Below are 16,507 nucleotides of genomic sequence, written 5' to 3'. Positions count from 1 at the left end.
GAACATAAAGTCCAACACAGGAATAATTAATAATTTGTAGGAGAATAAAACAGTTCGTTTTTCTTTCTGAGAAAAAAATTATTCTATTGATAGAAAGTTATCTGGTTTGTAGCTATCAGAAAATGGTTTTAGTAAAGCATAAATAGATGCTTCCTGCCTGAAGCCCACAGAGCTTTAAACTTCTTAATTTAAAAATTTTGCATTAAAATTTTTCTCCATAGGTGAAATTTCATGTAGATTTTTCACAGCTTCTCCTGCTTTTAGCCTGACTATGACAAACAGCTATAATATTTACTCATTGTTTTCCCACAGAACAAGCATTTGCCACAATGGATCCACCACCAAATCAGAAATGGGAGGAACTGTATTTGGTTTTTGCTTCTTCTGCAGGTTTCTAAAGTGACCTCAGCTCAGTGAGTCAGGTTTTCAGCGAGCTGAAGATTAGATTTATTAACAGTGCTCAAACACTGGCAGAATCATGAGTGCAAGAATGCAGGCAAAATTTGGTGTGCAAACTAAAAACATTTTTTCAAAAGGCAAGATGGCGTCCTGCTAATAAACAATATAAAAGGAAATTCACACAAAGATCTTCTGGCTCCTAGAAAAGGGGATAGTATATAGATCTCTACTTCAGCTGGCACAAAAAGAAATCACAAGCATAAAACACTGAAAAAAACCAGTATTTTGGACCATTGTTATCTATCCTATAGGTAAATCTCTCAAAATTCCCTGTTTGAATATTGTTGTACTTCAAGATTAAGAAAAAAAAGTTAAATATTTTGTCTCTGAGATCTCTAAATAGATTTCTAAATGCCACTCAAGATATTGTGTTCATACATCTTACTGTTTAGTACCATGTTTCTAAAGAATTATTTTTACTGTAAGGGCTAAGTATAATATACCTCTCATTCCTACTGAGAAACAGGCAAAAAACAACTTACAATTTTAAATTCTGTAACATGCACATGTGTATGTATGACATGTACTCTCACTTACAGAAGTATCTTTGATCAAGAAACATCTGGGTATTAGGCAAAACAGTAAAAAAGAGGTAAAGAAAAGTGTCCAAAGGCATAAAGTACTATAAAGGATGAAAATCACTATCCTCATTATCAGGCAGCCAAAAAGAAATTCAGTCTAGTAATGGCAGATTTACAAATAATAAGATATGTGCTTGTGACAGGCATGTAATACTTCAGTGTGAGCAGGATCAGAGCTTATGTGAATAAAGCCAATGTCAAGTGCCTTTTGACTTTAATGTTCCTGGCTCGGGCTCATAATGTTTTACATTTAATTACTGCAACTATTTCAGAGATGTCTGCGCAATTTAGCAATGTTCTCAAGCATATGCTTAAAAGCTCTGATGATTCAGAGACCAAACTCAAAAATAACTATTTAGTCCTAACATTCACTCCCACAAAATAGGGAAAAAATTATCTCCACATGATAGAAAGATAAAACAGACAAGGCCAATATACACTTCTAGCATTTATAGCAGAGTAACACATAGCTGGGTAAGAACCACCTAAATCTGAAAAGTGACTCAAACTGAACTTGGAGCGTTTCAACACCTTTCATAATCAGATCATAACTGACTTTCCCAAGGCCACACAGAAGTTTCTGGCTCCCTGCTAGTCAGCCCTGTCTCTGAAGGCCAGAAAAATGTGGTTTTACTAAGTGAGAATTTTTTCCTGCAACATCTGTTAGCAAGGCTCACGTTTGTTAAAATGAATGGCTTCATCTTGCTGAACAAAATGTATCATGTGACACTTTCTCTAAAAAAGTTGAACTTATAAAATTATTTGGTTTGGCTGTATGCTTCTTTTTTCATACAAGCTTGCTTTGATCTATCTATATAAAACTTCTAGTAGAGCAGAATATCATTTCCACGTAAACATAGCACACACTTATATATTGAACTTGAAGAACACACTAAAACTCCAGTGTCAAATACAACTTGAAAAGGACACCACAGGTCCCAGAGAGAGCAGTAGGGTCTGGGCATGGCATTAGCAACTGGGATTTTGGGAGGTTGGACCCAGCATTTCCACTGACACAACTTTGAGAGACCTTCTGCTTCCCTGATCTGCCCTTGTCACGCCTCCCTTCCACACATACTTACTTAGGGAATTATTATCACATGTTTGCATGCTATCCTCCACTCTAAAGATGCTACTTAGCACCTTTATTTGAGCCTTATGTAGAGTTCTGAATTTTCATGTCCTGTTTTACTTCTATTATTAATGATCCACGAGTGTGTTTTAGTAATTAAGGAAGGAGTGGATCACAGGAGTCTGAATTCATTTACATTGTCTAAAAGTATTCAAAAGTCCCCGAGAAGAGCCACAATGCAGAAGCCAACGAGCACATAGGAGGAATTAATGTCCCTAAAAATGCCTCATTTTAATATTTTTCAACTACATCAATAAAAGACAGAGGTGAATTTAGTGCAAGTCATTAAGCAATGCCAAATGCAATTTACTATATTCTAGAATACTTAACAAATAAGATTTCTGGAATGACAGCTGATCCTTAAAAGAATGTAACCGTCTTCTGACCCTCAATGTTATTAAAATTCCATTTATTAATCCTGTCTTATTGCCCCTTTGTTTTCATAACATTTTCATCAAGGATTAAGCAGATATTGTGAGGCTGAAAAAGCTTACATTTTCTTCTGTGATTCAGAACAGCTGCCATTCTTGTTTGGATAACCCTTCATCCATATTCTTAGTTTTACCCTTTGTGCCTTCCAGCAAAATTATACAATGCACCTTCGTTTTAAAAGTCTTTCTTCATCCATTAGCAACAGGAAATTATAGCAACAATCTAATTCTATTGCTATTTACTTTTTTTTTTTTACAAATAGAATACATTAGATACTAAAGCCCAACACTGATCTCTTTTAAGTGCCATTGTATCTGAAGACGTTTACTGCTTTTTATACAACACTTAATTTTTTTTTGACTGTGATCAATTCTACATTATCTAATCCCTGTTTTCTTTACTATTACTTCATTTACAAAGAAGTAAATAGCAAGACACACTGCAGGAGTCAATGTAAAAGCATCTGCAGTTTTCAAATGGGCTTTAACTTTATTTCATAGGATTTTGCTCACATTCAGCTAAAAATACTCTTTCAGAAATAAGCTATTATGTGCAGGTTCGAGTACCATTCTATTTAAATATGTCAGATTCTCAGCTCTAAAAACTTTTACAAAAGACAAACAGACTTTTCATGGACCCAGACTACAGGTATAACTTGTCCATAAGAAGGAGCTGCATGATCAAAAAAAAAACTAAATGAAAATGAAAAAAATTACATTTTCATACAATCATTAAAACAGAGCTTAAAATACAGAACTCAATTCCTGTATATAAGATGAAATAAACTAGTTTAAGGCAAGAAGAAGCTGACAGGTGCATATCAGCCAGCAGGTGCTATTGCTGTTTTATTAAGATATTGCTGACACATTCATAACAAGCCCAAGAGACAAGAAAAATAAGAAAATTCATGTACTTCACACCATTTGTGGTAATTATCTAGCTTTAAGAAGTAGCAGCATACAGAGGTGGGCTTTTATTTTGCTATTACTATAGATAATTACAGGACTTGTAAATTAAATCTTAGATCTGTATTAATTGTACTAACTAAGCAATAAACAGTATTTTTTTGCCAGAAACTTAAACAAGTCAGTAATGGAGTTCAATGCATTTCTTCTAAGGTTCTTGCGTTAAAATGTGTAAAGTAATCGGACAGTCAACCTAGGACTCACACGAGTTATTTTTACTATGGATTAAACATATAAACTTACTTTCCTTAGTTTTAAATGTGGAACTGTTACTTTCTGTATATTTAAATGTGGAGCTATCACAGTACATTGTCTTTGCAAATCATCTAACAATATGAACAGTAGTTCTTGACACATAATAAAGAAATCTTAACTAGCTCTTTTTACACAAGCATTAACACAGAGGCAAAACAAAGAGCTTTGACCTCTAAGTAAATTTAAAAGATTACTACATTATTAGGAAAAGCAAGGAAGTATACAGAAGTATTGAAATGCTCCTAGATATACAATGGAATATAAAAATAAAATCTGTTTTATAAACTTTGAAATATTTACAGTGGGGCTTATAAATTACAATTTCCAATCAGTCTTCCAACTTTCATAAACTCAGGTGTTTAAATTTTGCTAAATTTTTTTTTACAAAAGCTAGGTCAGTTAACAATTAGTTTAAAATTAGATCATCAAAGTAACAGAGCTATATACTGTCTAAGTAACATTTCCACAAATATGCTTTAACACAGCACAAAACTGCAACCAGAAGTATTTATACAGACTTCCTCCCTGAAACAGGGACAATTACCAGTTTGAAAACAGTAAAATCCAAATGTGACAAAAAAAAAATTAAAATTAGCAGTAGCCAAAAATGTAACTAAAGCAAAAGAAGCAACTAAGCTCTCTCTTTTTCCTTCCCCTACACCATGCTCTTACCAGTCTGTTGACTCATTAATTGCAGCTTTAGCCCATCCACCAGTATCAACAGTGCCAAACCCGACATCATCATGGGAACTGGATGATGACTGGTCAGAGAGATGAGGAGGAAGGACTGACAGCCTGTCATCTTCAATAATGACAGTGTCATCCTGGGGCATGTTCACTGTTGGAGACAGCTGATATTTACCTGGACAAAAGGGAGAAAAAAACCCAAAACTAAATAACGGCAGCTTGCAGACAGTGCCTTGAAAAATATTTCATGTCAGACGATAAAAGGTTATGTCAAACTGCAGTGCTACTGATAAGAGTGACACAATGCAGATAATAAAATTAACTATGCCTCACTTTGTACCCATCTTCCTGTGCAGAAGTCTGAAAAGTGATGCACACCAGTTGTTTCTGTGGCCTACTGCAAGACCACAAGGTCACAGAAGGGTTGAGGTTTGGAAGGGACCTCTCTTCTGGTCCAACCCTTCCCACTCAAGCAGAGATACCTACAGCCATGTGCCCAGGACTCCAAACAAATTGCTTCTGAGTATTGCTTCTGCACCACCTCCCTGAGCACTCTGTGCCTGTGCATGGCCACCCTTACACTGAAAAAGTGTTTCCTGATGTTCGAAGAGAACTTCCCATGTTTCTGTCTGTACCCTGAGTCTCAAGTCCTGGCTGAGGAACTACTCAAAAGCACCTCTCCCAGGAGACTGTATGTCCTCGTGTATCACCTTTGCTTGGTAGAAACAAAGAATGTGATGCACAAGGACAAACAGAGGCCATCACTCTTCCTGATCAGTCTGGCCCTCGTGAAATGAGAAAGTGTTCAAGTGATGCCGGGAAGCAGACACATGAAACATTTGGAGAAAAAAAAAATGCCTAATTCTATTATCAACAAATTCAAGTAAGTTTTAACACTTTTGTTAAAATGCTTAAATAATAACCATCACATACATGATAGGGACTATATCAAGACTCAACATTAGTCTGTTCAGTGGTAGACTTCATCAGGTAAATTTGTGAGAGCAGAAGTTAAAAGATGGTATGATCTTACTAAAACAATTTGTAAAATTGTCACATCTCATGAGAAGAAACACACTAGCTTAATCAACTATTAATCTTACAACAAACTGAAAATTACTGTAAAACTATCATGCACCAGAGTAATGTATCACAAAACTTCTATTTCCATATCTTAAACTGCTTCAAATATTTCCACGCTTGACTTTCACTATAGATATGGAAAAAATGTGAATAATTAGGGGAAAATAAAGTTTTTTCTGTAAAGGGTTCAATTATCATCATTACCTTTGCATGCAATTGTTAATAAACAAACAAACAAACAAAACCCTATATGTAAAGAGGTAGCTAAAATCCTCACTGCACTAGATAATACATACAGTAATCTTTCCAAACAGGGAAAAACTAGCTTCAAAAGGGATCATTAAAGAAGGCTGAAAAAGTGGTTGGAAGTAAAAGGTACTGCATGGTGAACATCTCATCACTGTCAAACTGAAATGAATGTATGCAGTTTGCATAACATCTGATTCTGCCCAGCAATAGCTCCTTTGATGGACAGGTTAATATTTAGCCCAGTAATGTACTTCTTTCCAAACATAATGCCTGCAAGACTGTTAACTCTGTAGTTAATAACGTCTCCAAAGAATTGATTGTGAAAAGGTATAACCTTATGGCATTCAGCAGATTGAACTTCCCATTTGAGAGGGTACAGTAATTCAGTAACACTTTTAACTTTTCACTACCCTTCTTTATATCTGACAAGGGTGAAGACTGACATTTTAATAGTTGCTTTAGAATTTAGGAGAAAACCCATCTGACGTGCCTATGCTTTTCATTGCAGATGAGGCTAAAAACAGGTGAAAGGCTTCACCTCCAGCAGATGGTTGGACAAACCTCAGCACTGGACTCAATACATCCTTTGTAGAGAACACAGCTGAAGTGGACAGAAAATACCCCTGGAGAATTAATTCCACAAGTGTTGTGAGAAACCTTACAAGGAAACATCAAAGAAACTTCAAACCCAGTAATCTTCAGTCTATTTGACTGATCCACGAATCTGAGGCATTGCTCAACCTGTCTACAAACCTCTTCAAGAAAATAATTTTCCCCCAGGCTAGAAAAATGCTATTTACACTCTGTGAAATTTAGACTCTGACTACACTTCAAGTCCAGTTTTGTACCTATTAATTCAACTTCAGTGAGGTAATCTGTAATAACATACAATATTTTGGACACTGTACTAAGCAAGGTAAAACATTCTTCCTTTCGAATTTTCTCATCTCACGACAATGATGCTCAAATTTCCTGAACAAGTTACCAATCTAAAGAAGCACAGGCTGAGGACCACTCCAAACTATTGCGTAAGAAGAGTTCCCATCTGTCTGTGCAGAAAAAAAAAGCCTCAGAGCTTCAGTATCAGATGGCTGGTGCGAGACTATTAGGATTTTCATCCTACAAGGAAAAATATGTCAAGCATATTTCAAAAAATAACATACACCTTCAAACCTATTATACACCTATAATACACCAGAAAATACTTTGTACCTGAATTAAACCACCAACATAAAGCACTCCAAAAAAACCCTGAGCACATACAGTACATAGTATGAATAACAAGTTTATTCATGAAGAACTAATCTGCTCCAGGTCCTTTCAAATCTTGAAAATCCCTGAAGTTTGTTTAATATGTTTGCTGGGACAACTTGGCTCCCATACTGACACTGCATTGTCATGGAACTCTTTCTGGCTTGATCCTTGTGCTTTTGCTATTGCTTTCTCTTTAAAGGATGGTCTACAAAATCTGTTGAACACTCTCACCGTATGTTCAGAACCCAGTATTACCTTATGAATGACTCATGAGCATGTTGATACTGTGGGATTCAGACCAATAGCACAACAAATGCCTGGAGAATAACTAACAACAAAAAATTCTCCACTGTACGCAGCCCTTGGATTTCAAGAAAGTGCTCAGATCTGTCAACTGTTGTAGAAGAGCACCACATTTTGATGAGATTCCTGGCCAAGGAACTACATTCTGATTGTAAAGGATTATTTTCATTTCCCTGAGACACACACTCTACATCTCTAGCAAAATTTTTGTCAGTAGTGCTTCCTCCTGATTCTACCCTTAAGACAGCAATTATTTATGTAGAGAACAGAGTATTTCTTGTTTTGTAGGAACCATCAAATTTTACAAAGTTCTGGCAGATCCTTCAGGATGAAAAGCACATTCGGTGCAAGGGATTGTTATTCTGTGTACCCCCCGATAAATAACTTCTGTTTAGTCACTGTTAGCAACAAAACCCACCAAGTTAATCAAAAAAATATCAGCAACTAGAAGAAGGAGATGAAAGAGGACTTTGTACTAAGCTGTTTGTTGAATAAGAATAATTTATAGAGACAGCAGCTATGTATTTGTATATTGCAAAACTCAGGAGCATAATGCATTATATACAAGAATGGTATATCAGAAGAAGACTTGAATTTTTAATTATAGAGCCAAGCAAACCAGTATAATATAGTTGTTACTTTGAATAACATGCACCCTGTAAATATTAAAATAAATATATAGAAGGGTTTATTACAACCATCTAATTCTTAAAAGACCCAATTTATATAAATAAAATATTCCATCTCCTTCAAACCAGAAGTATTCCCTGAATACAGAAAGTTGTATCTTTTCTCCATCAAAATTTTCAGTGAAATATTATCAAATAAAAAGCATAAAGAAAACTATAATAGCAATAAGTACCTAGAAAAGTAGATCAACATGAGAATCATCAGAAACATGAAAAGATTCATGCAGCTTTATTGCAGTAGGCAAACATTATTTTACATAATTTAAATTACATCCTAAAATTGGTATTTTATTCCCACTCTCACAGCAAGGCTCTGACAACCAGTTCTTGCTTGTCACTTATGAAAGAGTAAGGAAATTGTCTTAAATACCTTTCTGAAATTACATTAATGGTATTTAAAAGAACAAAACACTCTTAAAATCTTTGTTCCAACTTTAAGCAATGACTAAAACAAGCAGGCATTTTCCAGACTTTAAGATTCTTACTTTTGAATAGTCTAACTTAGGAAGGAAGAAAACTCAAACCCATCCAAGAAAAAAAGCAGCAGGAAGACCTACTCCTTCATCTGTGAAAACAAGCTGTCATCTCCTCACTAAAAAGTACTGAGGACTAAAAGTTTACATAGTTAAATCCATTGAGGGGTAAATCAAAGACACCAGATGATTCACAGAGCTCATCAAAGGGCTTCTTGATATGGGGAGGGCACTCAAGGGAAGCAGTAGTGCATAAAGAACTCCTTTTTGCTGGTTTTCATGGGCAGGACTGGTGTGGGAAGGTACAGACCTCCAGTGTTCTTCAGCCAGATTGTTCTTAGGACTAATCCTCACTTTTAGGCCCATTTTCAAGAGAGGAAGAGTCATGGAACACCACACAAACATTATCGGGAAAATAAAAATAGCTCTGCTTTTTTTCTCATTACCAATGCCAAAATAGACAGGGATTCCACTACATAAAAAGTGACTGGGTCTTTAAAATGTTAGCTATGCTGAAACAAGCAACCGTACCTATCTCTCACAACAGGCAACATCTGTCTGTAGTATAGCACTGCAAGAAAACCTGCATGCTAAAGATTATGAATACTATAGTTTTAATTTAGTGGTACTCATTAATTCAGAAAAAAATAGTCTATTAGAAAACTGACCATTCCCCAAAACTGGTTTTAAACATCACAGGTCTGTGAAGCTGCTGTGATTGCAGAAGGGAACAGTCCCAATCCTGGAAAGACCAGTTTTGAGTTACATGCCACTAGATCAATTTGCTATGAGGTTCAGGCACAATTTGATTTTCCACTAACATGCTTCCACTAATGATTCAATGGATTAAAGTCACAACCAACAACTTTTCTACATAGTTCCTGGTCCCTGAAAAAAACTTCAGAAAAACAGTGATTCACAGGAAATCAAAACATTAATTTCTGGTTATAAGAAACTTAGAAAATGAATGATGGGGTTTTTTGGGGTTTTTTCCTGCCTATGTATACAGTGCAAAGGTATCTAAAAGTATTAGATGTTAACAGCCTTGGAAATACTTTTTTTTTTTTTTTGTAGTTTAAACATCAATTACTGGTTACTGCTAAAGGGATGATACCAGACCGATGAACTACTAGTTCAATTTGGCATGGCAAGCCTTATGCTTCTCTGATGTCAAAAAAACTGCATTGCTGACACACAAGCAGCCAGACTCTCTCTGGGTTCCTTCTCCCATCAATGGACAACATGTTTAAGTGATAATTTGTTAACGCTTATATGAGCTCTGTGTGTAAATCCTCTGAAGCACTGATGGAAAAAGCAGAAGGCAGTGCTTTGCAAATGTTTTATCTAAAGCCTTGACACCACAAGAACTGGTTCTTTCTATGAGTGAGTAGTGCTAAAGACATCAAATTATTTTATCACTCTTTAAATTTGTTGACAAACAAATGCAATTTTTTCTAAATTTTTATCTTTAAGAGCATATGACTTTGGGTGACAAGGTTTCACACTGCTTTGATTTTCATGTGCACATTTTTTCTTCCAAGCTGCACAAAATGAAATGCAATAGAACAGAATATGATAAGTTTCTAATTACTATTGCCCAAATGCACAAAAAGGACAGAAGACTTACTGGAAGAAATACCTTAAATACCAAACTTGTGGATTTTCAGAGAGTTTAACAACAGTCCTATTTTGCTACCACAAAGAAAATGCAAACCCAAAATACAAAAATTATTTTAAAAAGAAAACATGGGGGGGAAATCCCCAATCCAAATATATAGGGTGAAAAATACACACAAACTATTGACTGGAAAAGACTAAGTGGTAGACTAATTTTCTAAGGCTGAAAACTAATCTAAAGCAATACAAAACTAAGTTAAACCTTGCTTCATATAAAGTTTATAGCAGCATCCTCTAATATATTCTGTGAATCTAATACACTAAAAAAAAAAGCCCTAGATTTAATAGCCATGTCGCCTTTTTAAAATTTGCAACTCAAGCGAGCAAACATCACGTCTTCTGTCAGGTGTTATTTTCATCAAGCTGCTTTTTGTGTTTAAACTTGAAAATCCTTTCAAACTAATCCCATCCTAGTCAGTAAATCCAGCCACTCCTGTGGCAAGGCAAGTCTTTATTACCTAGCTCCGTACATCACAAGTTGAATTGCTGCAAAGCAACCACTAATAACCTCATTATCCACTGGGACCATGCAGATGGTAGGGCACAGGATCTACACAAGGGATTAAAATTAGCTATGATTTTATTTATAGGTTTTAAAATTGCTGTCATACAAAGCAAAAATTCAAATAAATTAATAAGCACAAATGGATGCAAGTTAGATTATTTATTTTTGTATTTTAGTAGGACTGAAACAGAGGCAAAGGAATGCTGGAAAAAACGTATGAATTCCCACGATTCATTGACTTTGATGTGACATGGAGCCTAGAACAACCAATAATTTATTGTCCCAAACCAGACACTGAAAGACCATGTTAAATACTATTATTATTTATTCTATGACCTGTCACAGGATACAGAATTCACTTTAGGATGTCACCTTACCTTCTTCCTCACATTAACTATCCAGAAGGCTGCATAGAAGAATTTTAAGGCACGTTTTAGGTTGGTCAGTGCAATCTCCATGTTCCCAATTCCCACATAACACATTAATCACCCTTCAGTGAATCACAGAGAGAAATAGAAACATGCCCTGCTCAGCAGAGCTGCTGCAGCTCACCCATTATCCTGCCCAACGCCGCGTTCTTTGTGGGCGACTCGCTGAGGCCCTCGATCCCGCCGTACAGGGAGTGGGAAATCCTCCGCTCCCGGTCATCCAGCAGAGTCTCTATGGGCACCTCTGGCCCAGAGGGGCTGCCAGGTGATTCCAACTGCAAAGAGAGGGGAACATTAGTGCCCAGTGCCCCCTTAACCACATGGGGGAACTGTAACAAATTGCCTAAGGCCTAGACCTGTCTGAGCACCAAATGAACTAGAACTTCTCATCCTGGACAGAGATAATTTGCAGTGACAGCTCTGCCTAATGACCAACTTTCTAACCCCTTTACACTGCACCCCCCATGGTGCCCTGTCAAATTTCAAATCCTTCAGCAGAAAATCGGTGAAAAAATCCCATTCCATTTTGGTGTCTCTTTGTTGGATAATTTCTTAAACAGACAGTTGGACTGTTTTCAATACCATCAGCAGACAGCTGGGCCATCTTCTGCACACTGACAGCTGAACAGAACAAGGCCCTTGTCAGGAGCATGGAACAGGAACTCTCATTTGGAACTGGGCTGCTGCTGCCACAGTGGTGCAACTTGCTTTCAAATGAAATCATCACACTCCAAAGTTTTGTAGTTAGGAACAAAAGAAAAAAACAGAAATGTTGTCAGACTTCACTGTAATTTTATTTTTGAGTTGTTTGTTTTATCTTTCCTGATTGCAGAATAAAGAGCTCTTACATGCTTCATTCAGCCCAGAAGCTCCTCTAATCTCTTGCTGGAGCATCCAGGCAGAGAAACAAGAAAGAGAAGTGGTAAGAACTGGGGTGCCCTCCACCCCAGCCCTCAGGCCCTTGGAGCTGCCAGGTCCCTGCCCACCACAACTGCAGCCAGACTCTCCAGGACATCACAAGACAGATGAAGTATGAAGTATGTGGTGGAAGTGATGGGCACAGGCTGCTTGGCCACGTGTACAGGAGAGCAGAAAGGCTGCACATACAGCCTCCTGCCCACCCCAGCTGCTCTCCAGAAGACTGTCCTGAGTGTCTTCCCAGCCCAGCCTTTGATGGTAGAAGCTGGTTATCCTTTGTTTCCCTACAGTTGCCTCTCATATTTTTCAAGAGGACAGAGTCAAGTTCTCCTTGGTGAGCCCCAGAGAATCAGAACTCAGGTAATGCAGCACCCATGAGACGCAAAGGTAATTTGGTATCATCTACCTGGATTCAGCAACCCCATCAGCTAGAGCTCTGCTGTCAGCACACACCCATGGGAACGAGTACCTGTGCACACACAGGTCACTGTGGATGCCCAAAGTAGCAGGGCCCAGTTGCTCCCTGCAGAGATAAGAGACTCCAATCTCCAAACCATGGCCCAATCCTCACACCATCCAGCCTTCCTGCTGCCCCTAAAGCTCTCAGTTCACCTGGGCTCCAGAACCCCACTGTCCTCTCAGTAATGCCACCAAGGCGATTTGCCAAGACCTTTAAACCAATTCACCTGAACATTGTGAGCTGAATTCAGCTCTATTAGAAAGTAAACAACTATTAAAAATAGATGTATTCGTAGAAAAGTAGTATGAACTCAGATATCAAAGCATTAGCTCTTCTCACCAACACACCTCTTCACATTGAAGCACATAGTTAAATCTTAAACACAGTGTCCTTACACAAATCCCACAGCATTTATTTCATACATATCAAAATACATTGGGGACCAGATACTGAAAGATACTGAGCATGCTGCAAACTATTTGAAGCCACTGGAAATCATTATTCCAAGTACTGACTGATCTCCAAACAAGCACGAGAGGAGTAGTTCATAGTTTCAGGAACTACAAAAACAAGCAACATGTTTGTTGCTTGTTTTTCCTTTTTGAAACAGCTGCCCATTATTAATCACTCCACCCGCACTCCCCAGACGACTAAGAAATGCATGCTATGAAAGGCTTTAAAAAATCTGCTTCAAGAGCCACAAAGCACTCGGCCCCATTGCCCAGCAGAGGCTTTGAAGTGAGCCCGATGGACAGACGGCTGCTGACACGGGGCACAGAGTGGAGGGCAGCGAAACGCCGCTCTGCGGTCAAGGAGACCGCGATCGCGAGGCCGCAGACTCCGTAAAAATTATTATTTCTGTTCAAAGCCATCATCTGTTTAATATAAATGAGATATTTAATGAAGTTCCAAATTGTAGACTTATCTCTCCCAGTCTGATAAGCACCGGGGAGATTTACTGCATCGGAGGGTCAACACAATTACAATTGGAGGCACGTCAAACTGCAGGAGAATAATAAACTTGCAGTGCAAGTGAATTAGACTCAATAAGGTTTAAATTGTGAAATGAGGATTTGTTTTATTAGTTTTTTTAAATTGCAGATTACAACTGACAGCTTTAGTGAAAAGTAAATTAAACAATATTTGTAGACTCTGGTATAAAGGAATCTAAGGCACATCTGAAAAGAAATGTTAACTTCTGAAACACTTTACGAAAAAAAGAGCATAGCAACATTAGACTGCTTGAGAGCTTAAAACTGCATGATAAAGGTACTATATTATGAACTACCCTTTATTTCACTGCCTTTGAATAAGGTGTGAAAATATCAAAGTGCTTTGGGATTTATTCTCCCAGTGCTATATTGATGACTTTATGTAACAAGTGTCCAGCTTTTAGTGAGCCATATCACACAGTCCTTCTTCGTGTGACAAGCCATCAACTTTCAGACATTTGCAGAAAGATCTCAAGAGATTTTCAGAAAGACACTGACAAGAAGATGGTTTAGAAGCAGAGAAATATACAGAAATTCACTCCTGGTAGTACAGTAAAGTACAGGGTAAATAAAAGAAATAGCAGGAGTGCTGCATTTATATAGGCGTGTTTTGTAAGGTGAACCACATATTTTATAATTTCTGTGAGTAAAACTTTTTCCTATCTAATTAGCATTTCAAAAGATAGGTTTAAACAAAGGCCATTGACAGTCAGGTACACAAATATTTTACAGAAGATACAATGCCTTTTATAAAACACCAAAAATTAGACAACTGGTTGTCACCAAAAAAACACAAAACACCTTTTCCTTACATCACTAACAGAAAGTTTGTTCAAGAAAAAAAGCATAGAATTTGGACCAAGACAAACAGTCCAAAGCAAGATTGCAGTTCAAACAGACTTGTTCTTCATTATGCATTTCTAATAAAGAGCTTGAATTACACATTCTAGTTCCCTCTCTTAGCCACTCTCACTGCTTTCTGGTATAATTTGATTGGATTAACTGATAAAGAGTGATAAACAAAGTTGTACAAAATCCTAACTTCATTAAAGGCCTTGCAAGGGAAGAAATCCACATGGCAAATGGTCCCCTATCAACAGCTGCTGGAGCACCCCTTAGTGTGCCAGTTCAGAGTCACAGACCAACTGAGGGTGGATGAAACCACTGGAAATCATCTAATCCAACATCCTGCCCAAAGCAAGGTCTGCAAGATCAGGTTGCACAGTGCCCTGCCCAGCTGGATTTTGAATATCCCCAAGATCAGAGACTCCTCAGCCTCACAGGGCAAGGCTGTGCCAGTGTTGGCCTCTAATAAGACCTTTTTTTTTTCTTATGTGTAAAGAAACTTCGTGTATTTTGGTTTGTGCCTGTTGCTTTTTGTCCTGGCACTGGGTAGCCCTGAGAAGAGTCTGGATAAGTTTTCTTTATTACTTCTTTATTACACTCATCAGATATTTTTAGAAACTGACTGGTAAGATCCAGATTGTTCTTCTCTCTAGACTGAAATGAGAGAGTTCCCTCTCTGGATCCTAGCAGTGATCTGTACTAAAAGATCATATATGTAAAAATGCAATAAAACCTCCCATGTCACAGATTGCCTGTAGCTCCTTTTCTCTCCATTGTCTTAAATTAAAAAGAGAAGTAAGATTTTTTTAAAAATTAAATAAAAAAACGGTCTCTACCCTGACCCTTTGTCATTCAGATAAAAACCAGCTGTTTGCTAAAGCACTGTCTATACTAGCTAGCCCAGCTGCTGCTTATCTAGATGATAAAAGGACAAATAATGCAGTGCCTTTTACTTAAACACCATCATCCATCCTATCTGAAGTTATGTACATAAATATGAAAAAAGTTTATGCACAAGAAGAGTGCCAAAATATTCAAAGCACAAACATAATTTTTTTTTAATGAAACAAGACTCAGACTCCCTTTTTCCTTCAGAAAATAAATTATCCAAATATAGGCATGCAAGCATTATGGGTGTTAAAGAAGTCAATATACATATTTGCTACATATGACACTGCATCCAGAATGCTGAAGCTCTTTCTGTCACACAGAATTATTCCCCAGGCTTTCTTTTTTCCTTCTTATCTGTGTACTGTGGTTAAGATGACCAAAATAACACAGCTTCCTTTTACAACATAGATACTTTTAAAATACTTCTAGTCTATATCAAGGCATCGATATGTAAGGCATTAAAGAAACTAAATTTTCATAGGACTAAATTTTCATTTTCTAGGTTGAAAACTGGCCAAAGAATTGGACACAAAGATTGATCTTCAGGATGGACAAAAGTTGTAGAGTCCCCTAGGAATCAGAGCTGGGAACAGCTAAAGTTGATAAACAGCTTTATCAATGAGTTGGAGATGGGAATGAACAAGGAAATCACTGTGTTTGGAGAAGATGCTAAAGACATTTTGACAGTTAAATTCCAAAAGGTCATCACAAGACTAATTTAGTGAGAAATAAAAAAACAAACCTGTCACGTAAATTTCAATGTAGGTAACCAGGTAATGCATGCAGGGGAAAATGATGCTGGATGTTTTATACTTGCACACATACTGGAAAAGATGCATGCTTGTTTCTTTTGTAATGAAACCACTCATTTGCTAAGTCTCTCATTGATCTATCAGTCAATTTATTTCATTAATTATGAGGTCCTTATACGGTCTGGAATCAGGACTTTGCTTCACAGTCTGCTCATTTTCACACGGGGAAAAAAAATGAACAGACATGCATGAAGAAATTTGGGGATCCGTAAAACATTTGCAAACCTTCATCTGCGGCAGGTTTGGCAAAATATTCATTCTGTAAAAAAAAAACATAATAATAAAAGGGACATCTAGACAAGAAAAACCCTTGAAATTTCTCATTTTGAGGAAAATGGTGATGCTCTCTCACTTAATGGCAGACAAGTGCTGCCTGCCTGTGACATGAACAGAGTGCAGACAAGCAATCTGTGTCT

At 37.2% G+C, this 16,507-nt stretch overlaps 1 protein-coding gene across 17 annotated transcripts in view; it reads right to left on the bottom strand.

The window, feature by feature from the left end:
* Positions 1–16,507, bottom strand: part of PARD3 (par-3 family cell polarity regulator) — a 448,279-nt gene that overhangs the window by 154,566 nt on the left and 277,206 nt on the right. For all 17 annotated transcript variants that reach the window (XM_033067619.1, XM_033067689.1, XM_033067626.1 and 14 more), the window contains 2 exons: positions 11,297–11,447; positions 4,497–4,686 (listed from right to left, as the gene is read on the bottom strand). In XM_033067619.1, coding sequence (XP_032923510.1) covers positions 4,497–4,686; positions 11,297–11,447 — 341 coding nt within the window. The remainder of the gene's footprint in view (positions 1–4,496; positions 4,687–11,296; positions 11,448–16,507) is intronic.

The sequence above is a fragment of the Catharus ustulatus genome, chromosome 1, assembly GCF_009819885.2.
Source record: "Catharus ustulatus isolate bCatUst1 chromosome 1, bCatUst1.pri.v2, whole genome shotgun sequence".
NCBI lineage: Eukaryota > Metazoa > Chordata > Aves > Passeriformes > Turdidae > Catharus > Catharus ustulatus.
The sequence above is the reverse complement of the archived record's forward strand: the minus strand, read 5'-3'. Positions and strand labels throughout refer to the sequence as shown.